The following is a 16,836-nucleotide window of genomic DNA, read 5'->3' on the forward strand; positions in this document are numbered from 1 at the left end:
TCTCTATATATATATATTTATCAATTCTTTCTCATGATGCAGATAGAATAATTCTCCATATGTCCTTTGCAGTTAATCTAGGTATGTATAATTATCAAAATACTAGTCATTCAGAGTTGTTCTTAGAACAATATTGTTGTATGTGTGTTTATGTATATGTGTCTTTATACATATGCAAAATGGGAGAGGAATATCACTATGGATTATGAGATATACTAGGGAGGAAATCCAGTTGCCAGAGTCAATAATAAAAGTGGAGAGCACTGGTATAAAATCCATGGATGTATAAATAGAAAAAATTTTGTCATTATATGCAATAAAGGCTGATAAGACAGAAAGATGATTTACATGAGTTCATGAAACAGATCGTTGGATAGGAATGTGGCATAGTATTAAGGGCATCTTTCAGTTTTCTGGATTTCTGCTTCGCTTTTATTTTCTGAAAGTCTATATATATACTTGTGTGTTTGTGTAATGGTTTCTTGATTCTACTCATTTCATTCATTATTTTGTGCAAGTCTATCCATGTTTTTCTAAGATCATTGAGGTCATAATTGCTTATAGCAGTGTGGAATTAAATTGTGGTCATATATCAGAACATTTTCAGTTATTTCCCAATTGGTGAGCATCCACTGCTATAAATATTTTTGAACGATAGTTTCTTTTCCTTTATCCCAATTATCTTCCTTCCTTCCTTCCTTTCTAATAATAGCTTTTTATTTTTCAAAATGCATGCAAAAATAGTTTCCAGTATTCAACCTTGTAAAACCTTTTGTTTAAAATTTTACTTACTTCCTCCCTTCCTACCTTTCAGACAGCAAGTAATTCAACATATGCAATTCTTCTAAACATTGGCTGCTACAAGCATTTTTCCACCTGTGGGTTCTTTTTCCTTTTTAATGATCTCTTTGGAATACAGAAACAGTGGAGACACTGCTGGATCAAAGGGTGAACACATCTTGATAAACATTTGGGCATAATTACAAATTTTTCTCCAGAATGGTTGGATCAGTTTACAACTCTACCAACAATCTATGTGTCCCAGTTTTCCCACACCCCCTCCAAAATTTATCGTTATTTTTTCCTGTCATTTTAACTAATCTGAGAGGTGTGAAGTGGCATTTCATAGTTGTCTTAATTTGCAGTTTCCTTATCAATAGCTATTTAGAGCATTTTTTCAAATGACTATAAATGGCTTTAATTTCTTCATCTGAAAACTGTTCATATCCTTTGATCACTTATCAGTTGGGTAATGGCTTGTATTCTTAGAAATTTGAGTCAATTGTCTATATAGTTTAGAAATAAAGCTTTTATCAGAAACATTGGTTATAAATTTCTCTCAGTTTTCTGCTTCCTTTCTAATCTTGGCTGCATTAGTTTTGTTTGTACAAAATCTTTTAAATTTAATATAATCCAAATTATCCATTTTGCATTTCATAATGTTTTCCAATTCTTCTTTGGTCAAAAATTCTTTTCTTCTCCACAGATCTGAGAGATAGACTATCCCTTGTTCTCCTAATTTATTTATAGTATTACCCTTTATATCTAGATCATGAATCCCTAATTATCTTTCAAAACAGACCTAGTAGTGATATTGCTAGGTCAAAGGATATGGACAATTCAATAACAATTTAATAACTATCTATGCATAATCCCAGAGATTACTCAGAGATTGCTTACTAAAATTATGGGTAATTACAGTTCTACCAACAGCAAATTATATGTTCCATTTTCTTCTACATCCCCTTCAAAATTTTTCACTTTTCCTCTTCAATCATTTTAGCCAATCTGATATAAGTGATATCTCCAGGGTGCATTAATTTGCATTTCTCCAATCAATGATGACCTAGAGTCTTTTTTATATGGCTATAAATTGTTTTTACTTATTTAACAGAAAACTGTTTATAGTCTTTGATTATTAACAACTGAGGGATAGTATCACTTTCTTTATTTAGTGCTCAATGGTCATTGATGCTTTGAGAAAATTTGAGATTGTATTCATAAAATGTTCATTCCTAAATGTGATTTTTCCTAATTCAAAGACTATCTGAAATGGAAGGAGTCTTAGAGGTCATTTGGTCTAAGTCTTTCATCTTGCAATGAAATAGAAAGTAAAAATAGTGACTTGTCCAAGATCACAAAGGAAATAAGTAGTAGAGATAGGGATAAAATTGAAAAATTCTAAGTTGGAGCTTTGTTAGAATCAGAGTTCTTTCCATTTCATAAATAAAGATAACTGTATTTTAATATCATGTTCCTCTCATTTCTTTCCTTGAAGAAAAGTCAGCCCCATGATACCAGGAAATTGAACACAATTCACTGACTTTATCTTCTTGGGATTTTCTGAGAAACCTTATCAGCAGGGCCCCCTTTTTGGTCTGTTCTTAGGCATGTATTTGGTTACAGTGTTAGAAACCTGCTCATAATTTTGGCCATTGTCTCTGACTCTTACCTACACACCCCTATGTACTTCTTGCTTTCCAATCTGTCCTTTATGGATATCTGTATGGTATCTACTACAGTACCCAAGATGTTGGTGAGCATCTTGACAGAAAACAAGGCCATCTCCTATACTGCCTGTCTTGCCCAGATGTTCCTTTTTATGTTTTTTATTGCTTTGGATAATTTCCTCCTAACTTCAATGGCCCATGACCATTTTGTGGCTATCTGTCACCCTCTACGTTATGGAGCCATTATGAGCCCTCGGCTATGTGGCTTGCTGGTGCTGGTCTCCTGGGTAGTAAATTTTTTAAACTCCCTTCTTCACAGTCTGTTTGTAACATGTCTCTTCTTCTGTACAAACCCATGTAATTGAACACTTCTTTTGTGATCTTGCTGAGATTCTGAAAATTTCTTGTTCTGACACTCTCCTCAACTATGCCTTGCTTTATCTTGTCACTGGGGTGCTAGGTATGTTTCCCCTCACAAGGATCCTTTTCTCTTATACTCAGATCTGTTCTTCCATTTTGAAAATACCATCTGCTCAAGGTAAGTATAAAGCCTTTTCTACCTGTGGATCTCACCTCTCTGTTGTTTCATTATTCTATGGCACAGGGCTTGGAGTACATTTGAGCTCTTTTGCTAGCCACTCTTCCTGGAAGAGCACAATTGCTTCAGCAATCTACTCTGTGGTGACTCCGATGTTGAATCCCTTCATCTATACACTAAGGAATAGACATAAAAGATGCCCTTAGAAAACTCAGTAGCAGAACATCTTCCTCTCAATGATAGACCTGGCTCCTGGTACTTGGAATAGTATACTAACATTTCTGGGAAAAATAATGGGAGGCAAAAATGATAGATTCCTCAATCTTTCCCTACTTAAATCCATGCTCCATTCAGACAGTGACTTTTCCCTAAAGTAGATGTTTGACTCTGTCACCCTTCCCCTATTGAATGCCATTGGCTCCTTAGTATCTCTAGGATCACATACAAATTCTCCATCTGACATTCAAATTCCATCATAACATAGTCCCTCTCTACTTTTTAAGTCTTCTTATACCTTACTTGCTATTTCATACCTTTTTGCTATTCTGTTAACAGGACACCATTTCTTGGTTATAGGCATTTTCTTGGGCTGTTCTCCATTTCTAAAATATTATCTCTATTCAACTCCATATACTGGGTCCTTTTAAGTCCCAATTTAAAAAAATCCTATCTTTTACTTGAATCATTTCCAGCTCATCTTAATTCTAGTCTCTTCCCTTTGTTAATGATTTATTAATCTTTGTTAATATTTATGAACTTAATTTATTAATTATTATTATATTAAATGCTGTTAATATTGTATATGGTGTGTTTGTATATATTTGTTTGCTTGCCTTTTCCATTACTTTGTATGGCCTTTGAAGTAAAAAAATTGTCTTTTGTCTCACTTTGTATGCCCAATACTTAGCATAGTGATGACACGTAATAAATAGATGCTTAATAAATTTTGATTGATCAGTCTCAAGGTTCCTACCTTACTGGATCTCTCTGCTTTTATTGGTTATAAACAACCTTGATCTTTATTTTTTCCTATAGCCTAGCATTTCCACATTTTTGGTTGAACACATCCTATATCCTCAGGATTTTTTTCTAGCATAAAAAATACTGGATATGTAATAAGGAGGCCAGGATTTTAGTTTTCAGCCCACCACTTATGAGCTATGTGCCCTTGGCCAAAGTACTTAATATCTTTCTCAATTTCTTCATTTTTGAAATGGGATTTGGAAAATTGGTTCCTATCACCTAACTTTTTTTAGTACATCAAATTAAATATTGTATATGAAAGTGCTTTGTAAACTATCAAATGTAATATAACTACAAGAAAGGAAGAATAAATTAGAGAACATCTTACCTAATGAAATTTTCATTTCCAATTTTTGGCTGTTTTACTTCTCAGACAAATGTTCATTAGACGGAGTCAACCTACATCCCTAGACCTCAAGGGTACTAATGCTATCCTCAGAGGAAAATCAAAATGAAGAGAAAGGGTATACTTATATGTCTATCCACAAAGACAGATAGAATAAAAAGTTGCCACAAAATAGGAAGAGTAGTAATTAAAATATTCAGAAGTTCACAGTTTTGAGAAAGAGCAAGAGGATGATTACATATGTATAAACTCTCAGATTGCTTTCTGTCTTAGAGAATGGGAAGTTAAGAGATAGGGAGATGTAGAATTTGTAATTCAAAACTTTAAAAAGAATATTAAAAATTATTGAGGAAAATTTAAATATATTTTTAAAAGAGTAGAATCATTTCTTTTTTTAATTTTATTTAGAAATTTTTTTCCACAGTATAATATGCATGAGTAATTTTTTTTATAATATTATCCCTTGTATTCATTTTTCCAAATTATCCCCCCCTCCCTCTATTCCCTCCCCTTGATGACAGGCTATCCCATATATTTTACATATGTTACAATATAACCTAGATACAATATATGTGTGTAAATACCATTTTCTTGTTGCACATTAAGTATTAGATTCCGAAGGTATAAGTAACCTGGGTAGGTAGACAGTAGTGCTAACAATTTACATTCACTTCCCAGTGTTCCTTCTCTGGGTGTAGTTATTTCTGTCCATCATTGATCAACTGGAAGTGAGTTGGATCTTCTTTATGTTGAAGATATCCACTTCCATCAGAATACATCTTCATACAGTATTGTTGTGTACAGCGATCTTCTGGTTCTATTCATTTCACTCAGCATCAGTTGATGTAAGTCTTTCCAAGCCTCTCTGTATTCCTCCTGCTGGTCATTTCTTACAGAGCAATAATATTCCATAACCTTCATATACCATAATTTACCCAACCATTCTCCAATTGATGGACATCCATTCATCTTCCAGTTTCTGGCCACTACGAAAAGAGCTGCCACAAACATTTTGGTACATACTGGTCCCTTTCCGCTCTTTAGTATTTCTTTGGGATATAAGCCCAATAACAGCAATGCTGGGTCAAAGGGTATGCACAGTTTGATAACATTTTGGGCATAGTTTCAGATTGCTCTCCAGAATGGCTGGATTCTTTCACAACTCCACCAACAATGTATCAGTGTCCCAGTTTTCCCATATCCCCTCCAACATTTATCATTATTTGTTCCTGTCATCTTAGCCAATCTGACAGGTGTGTGTAATATCTCAGAGTTGCCTTAATTTGCATTTCTCTGATCAGTAGTGATAGAATCATTTCTTTAGCTATCAATTCAAAAATACACAAAGGTCAATAAGCAATATGAATTAGAAATTCTAATTCAAGGGGGAAAATTTGACCTCCCAGGTTTCTGTGAGATTTTGTAGAGAAAAATTCATTACTGGAATATGGCTTTGAAAAGGTTTGGTCTATTTTGATAAAACAGGATAAAAAAAAAGATTATGGAAAGAATGAAGGATTCCAAGAATCAGACCTGCCAATATTTTCCTCAGAAGTATCAGTATACTATTTCAGAGACCAGGACTCAGGAGACTATTCTGCTAATGAATTTCCTAATAGAATATTTTATGTTCTTATTTATTAGTATAGATGAAAGGGTTCAACATGGGGGTGACAACAGTACACATATTTTGAGTCAACTTTGATCTTTCAGAAAGTGCAAGTCGTTGAGGAGCTCAAAAATATTGCCCAAACATGCTATAGAATAAGGAAAAAGCATAGAAGTACACAGGGAGAAAAGACTTTATATTTATTCTGAGCAGATGAAAATTTTAAAATGGAAATATAGATCTGATTATAAGAGAAATGGATTCCTATGAAAAGCACAAGTCTTCTAAATTCAAGGCCTCAAGTTGTCTGCATGTATTTAAAGGTTAGGAGAACAGATTTGATGGGTTATGTTTGGTCCTAGGGAACAGAAGCAAAGGCCATAAATCAATAAAATAAAGTAGTCATATTAGATTCCATGAGACTAAATGAGACTAATATTGAGAACTATCCACAAACAGAATATACTACCTGGAGAAGTGGCAGTATGTCTATCCTCAGAAGTCTTTAGACAGAGGACAGGCAACTTCTTTTTGGATTTGTTATGATTGTCAGTATTAATTATATGCCAGTCAAAAATAAAATCAGAAATAAGGACAATCAATCTCTTGGCCATTGGATCTGATTCCCATCTCCACACCCCCATGTACTTCTTCCTTTCCAATCTATCTTTAGTGGACCTCTGTCTAGTATCCACCACAGTCCCTAAGATGCTTGTGAATATCTTCACTAGCTGTCAGAACATCCCCTATGTTTGCTGTTAAGGACCATGCCTAAGTGTGAAGAGACAAGTCAGTTCTCTGAAAACCCCCACTTCTGTGAATCATAACACACTTGAAAGAATTGCAACTCATGGAGGGGATGTGGGGAAATTGGGACACTAATACATTGCTGGTGGAGTTGCGAAAGAATCCAACCATTCTGGAGAGCAATCTGGAATTATGCCCAAAAAGTTATCAAACTGTGCATACCCTTTGACCCAGCAGCGCTACTACTGGGATTATATCCCAAAGAAATACTAAAGAGCGGAAAGAGTCATATATGTGCCAAAATGTTTGTGGCAGCTCTTTTTGTTGTAGCTAGAAACTGGAAGATGAATGGATGTCCATCAGTTGGAGAATGGTTGGGTAAATTGTGGTATATGAAGGTTATGGAATATTATTGCTCTGTAAGAAATGACCAGCAGGAGGAATACAGAGAGGCCTGGAGAGACTTAAATCAACTGATGCTGAGTGAAATGAGCAGAACCAGAAGATCACTGTACACTTCAACAACAATACTGTATGAGGATGTATTCTGATGGAAGTGGAAATTTTCAACATAAAGAAGATCCAACTCACTTCCAGTTGATCAATGATGGACAGAGGTAGCTACACCCAGAGAAGAAACACTGGGAAGTGAATGTAAATTGTTAGCACTAATATCTGTCTGCCCAGGTTGCATGTACCTTCGGATTCTAATGTTTATTGTGTAACAAGAAAATGATATTCACACACATGTATTGTACCTAGACTATATTGTAACACATGTAAAATGTATGGGATTGCCTGTCATCGGGGGGAGGGAATAGAGGGAGGGGGGGTAATTTGGAAAAATGAATACAAGGGATAATATTATAAAAATATATATATATATATAATAAAAAAAAATTTAAAAAAAAAAAAGAATTGCAACTCAGCCTTTACTGATGGAGATGTTGCTTATGAATTGGGAATGAAACACATTGGAGGCAAAAGGGAAGAGGAGGGAGGTCAGAGAATGCAACTGTCTCTCAGTCTTCTTGTATCATTATCATCCTCTCACATGAAGAGATCTGTTCTACTGGTCAGAAATATATCTCCAGCACCCACTAGTAGGTAGCTCTAGTAACACCCAGAAGCTACTAGCAAGTTGTTCTTGTAACAATTTGACATTAACATTAAACTGGCAATAATATAATAATCAATAATCAATAATATCAAAGTCATCATAATCTACTTATCAAAGGGCTCTAGAAGGATGGGCTTTGTGTAGAAGATTATTCTTGAGATGCTTCCTTAAAGAAAAGAAGGATTGAATTAGATATGAGGACAGAGTAAAGCTGAGAGTGAGGAATCAGTCAATGTAAATGTAATGTATGGAGTAGGGAGATACTGTATCTTAGACTGAAAAGATAGTATAACAGAAATTTTGTGCATATGTTGTTGTTGTATATTTGCTGTGAATGGTACCCTGATTGCCTCACATATCCAGTTAATCAAGTTTGTTCTGTAAGTGCTGATTTTTCTGAAGATGTGAAGTGTAATTACATATATAAAATAGATGATAGATGATTTTGCAAGGGATTACAGAATTTCTGATCCTTGGGAAGAATGTCCCTAAAGTGTTTAGCTAACCTGAATCTTCAAAAGAGTTAAATTTTGTCTCTTCTCTGTAAGGGAAAATCATCAAGAATTGTCTCACATGAGGCAAGATGTTAGAAAACTTACAAAGAAATTGAGAGGTGTATTGTAATAGAGAGCTTGTGGCTGTGATGATGTGAGAAAGAGATGAACTCCATCTGTCTATTGCCACAACCTGCATGATGGGCCATGATTGAAAATTTTCACCATGAAACAGAATCCAAACAATAGGTACCGTTTGAATGGGATTGAAGGAAGTTAGAGGTTTTGAAAATAACTCTACCTATTATACAACTGGGAATAGAATTGATGATCCTTTATTCCAGTCCTGTTTTTCTTCTGTTCCTACCATTCTTTCAATTGATATATATATATATTTTTGCTTTTTTTAATCCTTGTATCTGTTAAGAGTTTACTTTCTAAAGAACATAGTTTAAGATATTGTTTGCTTTGTACATATATTGGGTCTAACTAAAAGTACCCAAAAGATTGAGGATGGAACATGAGAGAACAACAAAGAGACGCCCCTTCTTTCTAAATTCCTAGAAAATTTCCTGGATGTAGGCTTGAAATAAACCAAGGATTTTAAAAATTGAAACATAACATTAAGCTTTCTCAAAGCAAAGAATCCCAAGTTAATGTGTACATAGATACTGAATCAATTAGGTTGTCAATAAACAGTTGTTAAATGTCTACTATGTGCCCAGCACTTTAATAAGTATTAGGAATACAAATAGTACAGTGAAAGAGAAAGCAGATCCTGCTCTCAAGGAGTTTACAATCTCATGGGTAAGACATCACACAAAAGGAAGCTAAAAGGCTGAAGAGAGGTAGAGGTAAGCCTTGATCTTCTAGATGGAAGGAGGTTTGATCATTAGCAAAAACTTTCACTCTTCTGTCATTCTGATAGTGCTGGCCTTAAGTAAATCTTCATTTTATTCTCGTGTGTGAGCAGATTTAAAAGAGTATTATTCTTCCCTCTTTCTCATGGGGAGGGAATAGAAGGGAGTTCCTGTGAGGAAAAGTCACTCCTATAGGAGACACATGAAGGGAGCTACTGAGAAAGAGAGAATGGTCCTGCCCCTAAGAACATGGGAGTCAAAGTCAGATTCAGACAAAGACAGAGAGATCCAGACAAAGCCACACACACACACACACACAGAAAGAGAGACAGAGACAGAGTGCTAATTTAGCTCTTCAGCTAACAAGTCCCACTTCCAATAATAACTAAAATTGGATTCTTGTGAAATTTTTGAGATTTCTGCTGTTATTCTTCCTCCATCGTAGGTGTTTTTAATAGTATCTAGGTTGGTGAACATGTATAAGCAATTTTCTCCCTCTCCTTCCTTTTCATTTTAAAGCTCATTAGATCAGATTTGTAAATCTTCAGAAAAATTCATTTCTCATCATTTCAAAGAAATTCAATTGAACCAATGTTTATTAAAGGCCAACTATATACAAGGCACTTTTCTAGGTGATGTGGATATAAAAACAAACCAAAAAACAAGTTCTTTCCTTAAGAGCTCATATTATACTAGGTAGAAAAAATATACAAAGATAGATACATGTACATAAAATACTTATGCATATAATATGCATATATACTTTAAATATACATGTAAATATGCAGATTCATAGATGCCTTTTATGTATGACCAAATCTTTTTTTATTCCCATGCTTTCTGCTTTATCCAGCAATTTTAATTATGATTTTTAAAAAAAAATTCTTCTTAATTTCCTGTTTCCAATATCTTCATTTTCCTTCCAAAATTCATCCTTACAATCCACAGTTACAATTATAATATAACTTGTGCTCCTAACATCATTGGTTTCTTTTTTTTTTTTTAGCAACTATTTACTAATTCCTTCAATTAGAATTGTTCCAAAGTGAATGTCACAAAGTAAATATTCTGCAGAAATTCATGGTTTTGACAAATCTTGGGAAGTTCTTTCATGTCCTGGATCTGTTCCTCAAAGATATAGATGTTTATGTTATTATTATGACATAGAGAAACCTTGGTACTCTTTACAGATAATTACTAACCATACTTATTTATCCATTTTCTCCTGATTTCTTCTGAGTGACCCCTCACCTTCCAGTGCCTGTATATCTCTGTCTTGAGGTAGAAATTGTTTCTTCTTCTTCAGAGAATCTAGCTTTCTTTTCCTCAAGAAGAGACACATATCAATTAATAATCTCCAAATGTTTGTTTAAATCTTTCTTATTTCCTTCCTTTTGGTACTCTCCCCCACCTTTCAATATGGTGAAATGAATTAGGCTATTCCTTGACTCTTTTAAAAAATATTTTATTTTCAATTTATGCAACAAAGCAAACATTTTCATTACACATCACAATAAAAAGATGATTACATATAAATGCAAATCAATCACATACAACTTGCTATTCCCTCCCAATATACAACAGTTATCATGCAAATTTCTTTTTTATATTTTTCTTCCCTCCCTCTCCATGCCCTAAAAATGATTACCATTAGAGGGGAAAAATATATATATATATATGTGTGTATATGTGTGTGTGTGTGCATGTGCAAAATTATTCTATCCATATTGTTTCTCTGGTTGCAGATAGCATCTCTCTTCATCTGTCCTTTATTTTTAATTTGTGTGTTTATAATAGTCAAAACGAATGAGTGATTCAAAGTTATTCTTAAAACAATATTGCTGTTACTGTATACAATATATTTTTGGTTCTGCTCACTTCACTCTTCATCATTTTATACAAATCATTCCATACCTTTCTAAAGTCATTGAACCTATCATTTCTTTTAGCACAGTAATATTTCCTCACAATCATTCATCACAACTTGTTCAGCCTTTCCCCCAATTTATGAGATTCTGAAATTTTTAGTTTTTTTGCCACCACCAGGAGAACATCCTATTCACATTCAAAGTTATATTTATAGTTGGAAAATTTCCCTTCATCTTATTTTTTTTACTCACTATTTTCTTTCTCAGACTCTCTTTTTCTTTGATTCCCCTTATCTTATCCCCTTATCTTATCTTCTCCCCTACCATTCTGTCCTTTCTTCACCCACACCTCCAAGATTCCCTCACCCTCTTCCTAATTCCCTAGTCAGCTTCCATGTACCCTTCAAAATTCCCCCCCAACCTCTCACCATATAGTCAAGAACCTCTCCCACCCTGCTTCCCAGTTCTCTTTTTTAATAAGTCATTTGTGTTTAAATGATTTGCAGAGCATCATGCAGCTAGTTAAGTGTCTGAGGCCATATTTGAATTCAAGTCCTTCTGACTTCAGGGATGCTCTATCTGCTGCACCAACTAGATGCCCCATCCTCTGGTTTTCTCATTTCTTTACTTGCTCAGAAAAGTTCTGCAAACTTCCAGATGAATGTTTTTTCCTCTTCAACCCAGATGAGAATAAGGGTTCAACATTTCCAGCCCTCCACTCCCACCTATTTCCTCTGTATTAATTTTTCCTTTCATACCCAATTTTTATAACATAACTTCTCATTTTTACTTTTTTTGCCCAATTTTTAGAATCACCCCATCATACACAACTCAACCCCAATTTTTCTTTCAAACTACGTTAGTAATGTCAGTTTTGAGAATACTGAAAACATTTTCATCTATATAATAAGTAAACACTTTGACCTTAATGAGTAACTTAAAATTAGATTTTTTTTATTGGGAGAGCCATCTGGTTTAAGTGATTTTCCCAAAGTCACAAAAAGCTATTTAAGTATTTAAGTATCAAATGTCTAAGGCTGGATTTAAAGTCAGGCCCTCTTGCCTCCATGATTGGTGCTTTATCCACTGTATGTATAATTAATCTTTAATGTTTTCCTTTTATGTCTTCTGGGCATCTTCTATTAAACTTCACTTTGGGTTCTGGTCTTTTTGTTAAAAATTAATCTCCAGTTTGTCAAACGCTCATTTTTTTTCATTTGGGATTATATTCATCTTTGCTAGATATGTTATTCTTTTATGAAACTTGAGCTGTTTTGATCTTTGAAATATAATGTTACAAGACACATTCTTTTAGAATAAAAGCCTGTGAAATCCTGGATCTATTTCTACAGTACTTCTATTTTTCCTGTTTTTTTTCCCCCAATATTTTCTCTTTTACCTTGGAATTTTGAAACAGCTCTTCCAGCTTTTTTCCCTTCAGTTTTCTTTTGAGAAGCTTGCCATCTCATTTTTATTTACTTTATTTCTTAAAATATAGTTTATTAATTTCATTAAATATTTCCCAGCTCCGTGTAAAATTTTTTTTAACATTCTTTTCTTTTTAAATTTGAGTTTCATATTCTTTGTCACTCCTGCACCAACCCTTATTGAAAACACAAGCAAAAGGCTATCAATTATACATGTTAAATTATGCAAAGCATAATTTCATATTAGCAATAATCTTTTGAGGTTGTCTACAAAAATTTGATCTGAATGCCGAAGTCTTTCACAACTACTCATTCTTACATTGATGTTACTGTGTACCACATTCTCGTGGTTCTACTCACTTTACTTTGCATGAGTTCCATTTTTTTAAAAAATAATCCTGCTCATCAGTCCTCATAACATAGTAGTTTTCTATCATATTCATTTGTAGAGTTAATGTTACAAATGGATGATTCCTACTTTTTGATGTGGACCAATGTATCAAGTTAATACATGACCAAATAAATAAAAATTGAAAAGGATTTCAAACCCACAATTTATTCAGCCATTCTTTAATTTATGAGCATCCTCTCAATTTCCAATTCTTTACCACCACAAAAAGAGCTATTATATTTTTGTACAAATGGTTCCTTTTTTTCATTTACTTTGATCTCTTTTGGGATACAGACCTATTCATGCTATTTTTGGATTAAAGGGTGTGCACAGTTTTTCTTTATTGTCCCTTCATTTTTAGGGAAACACTCTGTTATTTCAAATACCAAATAGAATATTGATATATTCTTTGAGACCCCTTTCTTTTTCTACCATGAATCAGACCAGCCTACATTTTGAGCATAGATAGAAATTACTTGTTTTTAGCAGAAAGACAAACTCTGTATAGTACTTAGGTCCCTGCATAATTCTGTGTTCTCCATACTTCCTAGGAAAAAAGATCCTCAGTCCTTTGTAATTTTTGCTAACAGGTCTTATAGTCATCTTCTATGAAGAACACATTGGTCAGAAACTTTTAACAATAGTGGTTTAGATTACCTTATGAGGTAGTGAGTTCCTCATCACTGTAAGAGGACAAGTAGGATTTAGAGTTACAAGAAAGTTCATGTATCATCTAATCCAACCTTTTAGATTTACAGATGAGAAAAATGAGGCTAAGAGCCGCTGACTAGTAAATAGTAGAATTCATATTTAAATCACATATAATTTAAGTCATACATAGTTAAAATTATATGTACTTGCTACAATTACACAGCTAGATGTTTGTATATTGTAAATACGATTCTTTCATCTGTAGGAGACTGACATAGAGGACCTTTAATGTCTATTGCAAAATTAAGATTCTGTGACTTCGTGTTTCCAAAGGGAAGGAGAAAGGTTCAATGGTAATGATAATATACCATTATTATTAATATTAACAATAATAGATGATATTCATACAGCAATTTAAAATTTCCAAAGCACTTTAAGGATATTTTTATATTTAATTTATACTTAATTATAATTTATAATAGAAAATAATAAATTTATAATGAATACAAATATTTAAAAATTTACAAGTATCTCATTAAACCCTCAGAATACCCTATTAGGTAGATCTTATTATTATTTCTACTGTAATAAATGAAATAAAGTGTTTTAAATGCCTTGTAATGCTTAAAGTACCATATAAATGTTAGCTATTCTTGTTAATTTTATAGACAAGAAATTGAGTATGTGAAGGGCAAAGTGATTTTCTTAGGCTGCCACATCTTGTAATAAAGTACAGTTTGAACTCACTTCTTTCTAGTGATTAGTCCACTATTCATTCCACTAGAAAATTCAGACTACTGGCTAATTCTTATGTTTTTTGTGCTCATAAAAATAATATCAATATCTAATCAGAACAAACAATTACACTGAATTCTTGAAGGTTTTACTAGCAAAACATAAGCTTGGGAGATTTGAGACATACTGGTGAAGCTTTGAGAATATGCTTAGATATAGACGAATATTCAAGGAACCATTTAATAAAAACAAGGAGACTGGCAACCAGTTAATTATTTTTTTGGATCATAAAGATAGTATATATTAAGGCTTCAGAAAATGGGCATTTGAGTTATTGGAAGAATCATGCATGGTAAAATATCTCAACTCTATCTTCTCTGTTTCTTTTGTTCTTCATGAAATTAGATAGAAAATTATAATTTTCTATCAAATTTCTAAATAATTTTTCATAATCATTTCATTTGCTTCATAGATCAGAATTTGTCCTATGGCAAAACAGCTGCTTTAATGTACATTACACAAAAGAAAAGATTGAGCTTCAGATGAATGGAATGACTTGCCTGAAGTACATTAATTATGACAGAGACTAGAACCAAGGTCTCCTACCACTAAACCTAGTGTTTCTTTAGAAGTAATAGGTGATATGACAAAGTGGATTGTGAAAAATAAGAACAATATTTTAAAAAAGTCCAGAAATAAAAACAATGAAGAACAGTTATTGATTGAGAAAAGGCTGTTCCGCTAACGAACCTCCTAAGGGCTTCCTTTATGTCCTTGTTCCTCAGACTATAGATGAAGGGGTTCAGCATGGGAGTGACTACAGAGTACATCATTGAGGCAACTGAGATCTTCCAAGAGGACTGAGTAGCTGAAGAACTCAGATACACTCCAAGTCCTGTGCCATAGAATAATGAAACAACAGAGAGGTGAGACCCACAAGTAGAAAAGGCTTTATATTTCTCCCCAGGTGATGGTACTCTCAATATTGAAGAACAGATCTGACTATAAGAGAAAAAAATTCCTGCAAATGGGAGAATACCTAGTAGACCAGTTACAAAATATACTAAGATGTTATTAATGAAGGTATCAGAACAAGAGAGTTTTATAACCTCACATAGATCACAGAAAAAGTGGGAAATCTCATGTTCTGTACAGAAGGACAGCTGCATCACCATTAGAATTTGAAGGATGGCACTTAGAAAACTAATAATCCATGATATCAGAATCAGGAGACCACAAATCTGTGGACTCATTATAGTGACATAGTGCAGAGGGTGACAGATGGCCACAAAGTGGTCATAAGCCATTGCAGTGAGGAGTAAATTGTCTGTAGAAACAAAAATCATGAAGAAGTACATTTGAGCAAAACATTGAGCATATGAGATGGCCTTATTGAGTGTTAGAGGGTTCACCAGCATTTTGGGGACCAAGGTAATAACTAGACACACATCTACCAGGGAAAGATTGGAGAGAAAGAAGTACATGGGAGTGTGGAGATGGGAATCAGAGCCAATGGCCAGCATGATGAGAAGGTTCCCAACCACAGTGACCATGTACATGCTGAGGAAGAGTCTAAAGAGGAGAAGGTGCTGCTCTGGGAATTCTGAAAGTCCCAGAAGGAGGAATTCTGACACAGTTGTTTGGTTTTCTGGTCCCATGCATCTGATATATCTGCAAGGAAAAAGATGTGAGAAACTGACAAAATGGAGATAGTTACTTCTCATTCTGTGATAGAGAAAACATTAGATTTGGACTCAGATGACTGAAGATTTACCACTTTTGTTATTTTAAGCAAGTCATTTCCCTTCCTGGGACTCAGTTTCATCTTATGTAAAATCAATTTGGACAAGATGATCCAAGGTACTTTCTGCTCTCACATCTTCAGAAACTCTTATAATTAGAACTTAGGTAGTTTATAAATGAAATTATAGAAACTCTTATTGATAATGTTCCTTTAAGGTCAAAATACATTGAGTTGAACATTATACTATATAAACTATAAAGTTACAATATGATGGAAGAAAGTAGAGCACAATATTTATCCAAATTATGAAAAGGAGATGACCAACAATTCAATGAAGAATTAATTAGAATCAAGTAAATACTCTTTTCCATATGAAAGAAAAAAATTAAATAAAAAATGTAATTAAAAAACCCCAATGAATTTAGGAAATGTATTATTGGTAGTTGTGGCAGATAATAACTTGACTTCAAAATATATAAGGATTTGTTATATTTAAAAAATAAGAGTGGCAGTCATCTCTGAAAACATTTTCATTTAATTTTCAAAAAAAGGTAATACAAATTGTTTTAAATTAAATATTATTTTACATTGAAATTTGCATTTTTTCTTCTCATATACCCTTCCCAGTTGAGAAAACAAGAAAACCAAAACCTGTTATAAACATGTGTAATCAAACAAAACAAATTCTTCCAATTCCCAATAATTATTTGAAAATACTTAATTTTGGAGCAGCTACTTGGTGTAATGGACAGAGCACCAGCCTTGAAGTCTGGAAGACCTGAGTTCAAATCTGACCTTAGACACAACACTTCTTAGCTATATAACACTGGGAA

At 33.6% G+C, this 16,836-nt stretch overlaps 1 protein-coding gene and 1 pseudogene across 1 annotated transcript; one reads left to right on the forward strand and one right to left on the reverse strand.

Annotated features, from left to right (window-relative positions):
* Positions 1-2,291: 2,291 nt before the first annotated feature.
* LOC141552114 (olfactory receptor 7D2-like) lies at positions 2,292-3,228 on the forward strand (annotated as a pseudogene).
* An 11,645-nt stretch (positions 3,229-14,873) lies between these two features.
* LOC141545998 (olfactory receptor 7C1-like) lies at positions 14,874-15,942 on the reverse strand. The gene has a single exon (XM_074273501.1). It carries the CDS (start codon positions 15,915-15,917, stop codon positions 14,874-14,876), a length of 1,044 nt encoding a protein of 347 aa, XP_074129602.1. The 5' UTR covers positions 15,918-15,942.
* Positions 15,943-16,836: the final 894 nt, after the last annotated feature.

This window comes from Sminthopsis crassicaudata, chromosome 1, assembly GCF_048593235.1.
Source record: "Sminthopsis crassicaudata isolate SCR6 chromosome 1, ASM4859323v1, whole genome shotgun sequence".
Lineage (NCBI taxonomy): Eukaryota > Metazoa > Chordata > Mammalia > Dasyuromorphia > Dasyuridae > Sminthopsis > Sminthopsis crassicaudata.

Excerpts from the sequence above, each read along its gene's own strand:
- LOC141545998 (XM_074273501.1), bottom strand. The coding sequence starts at position 15,917 with ATGGGACCAGAAAACCAAACAACTGTGTCAGAATTCCTCCTTCTGGGA.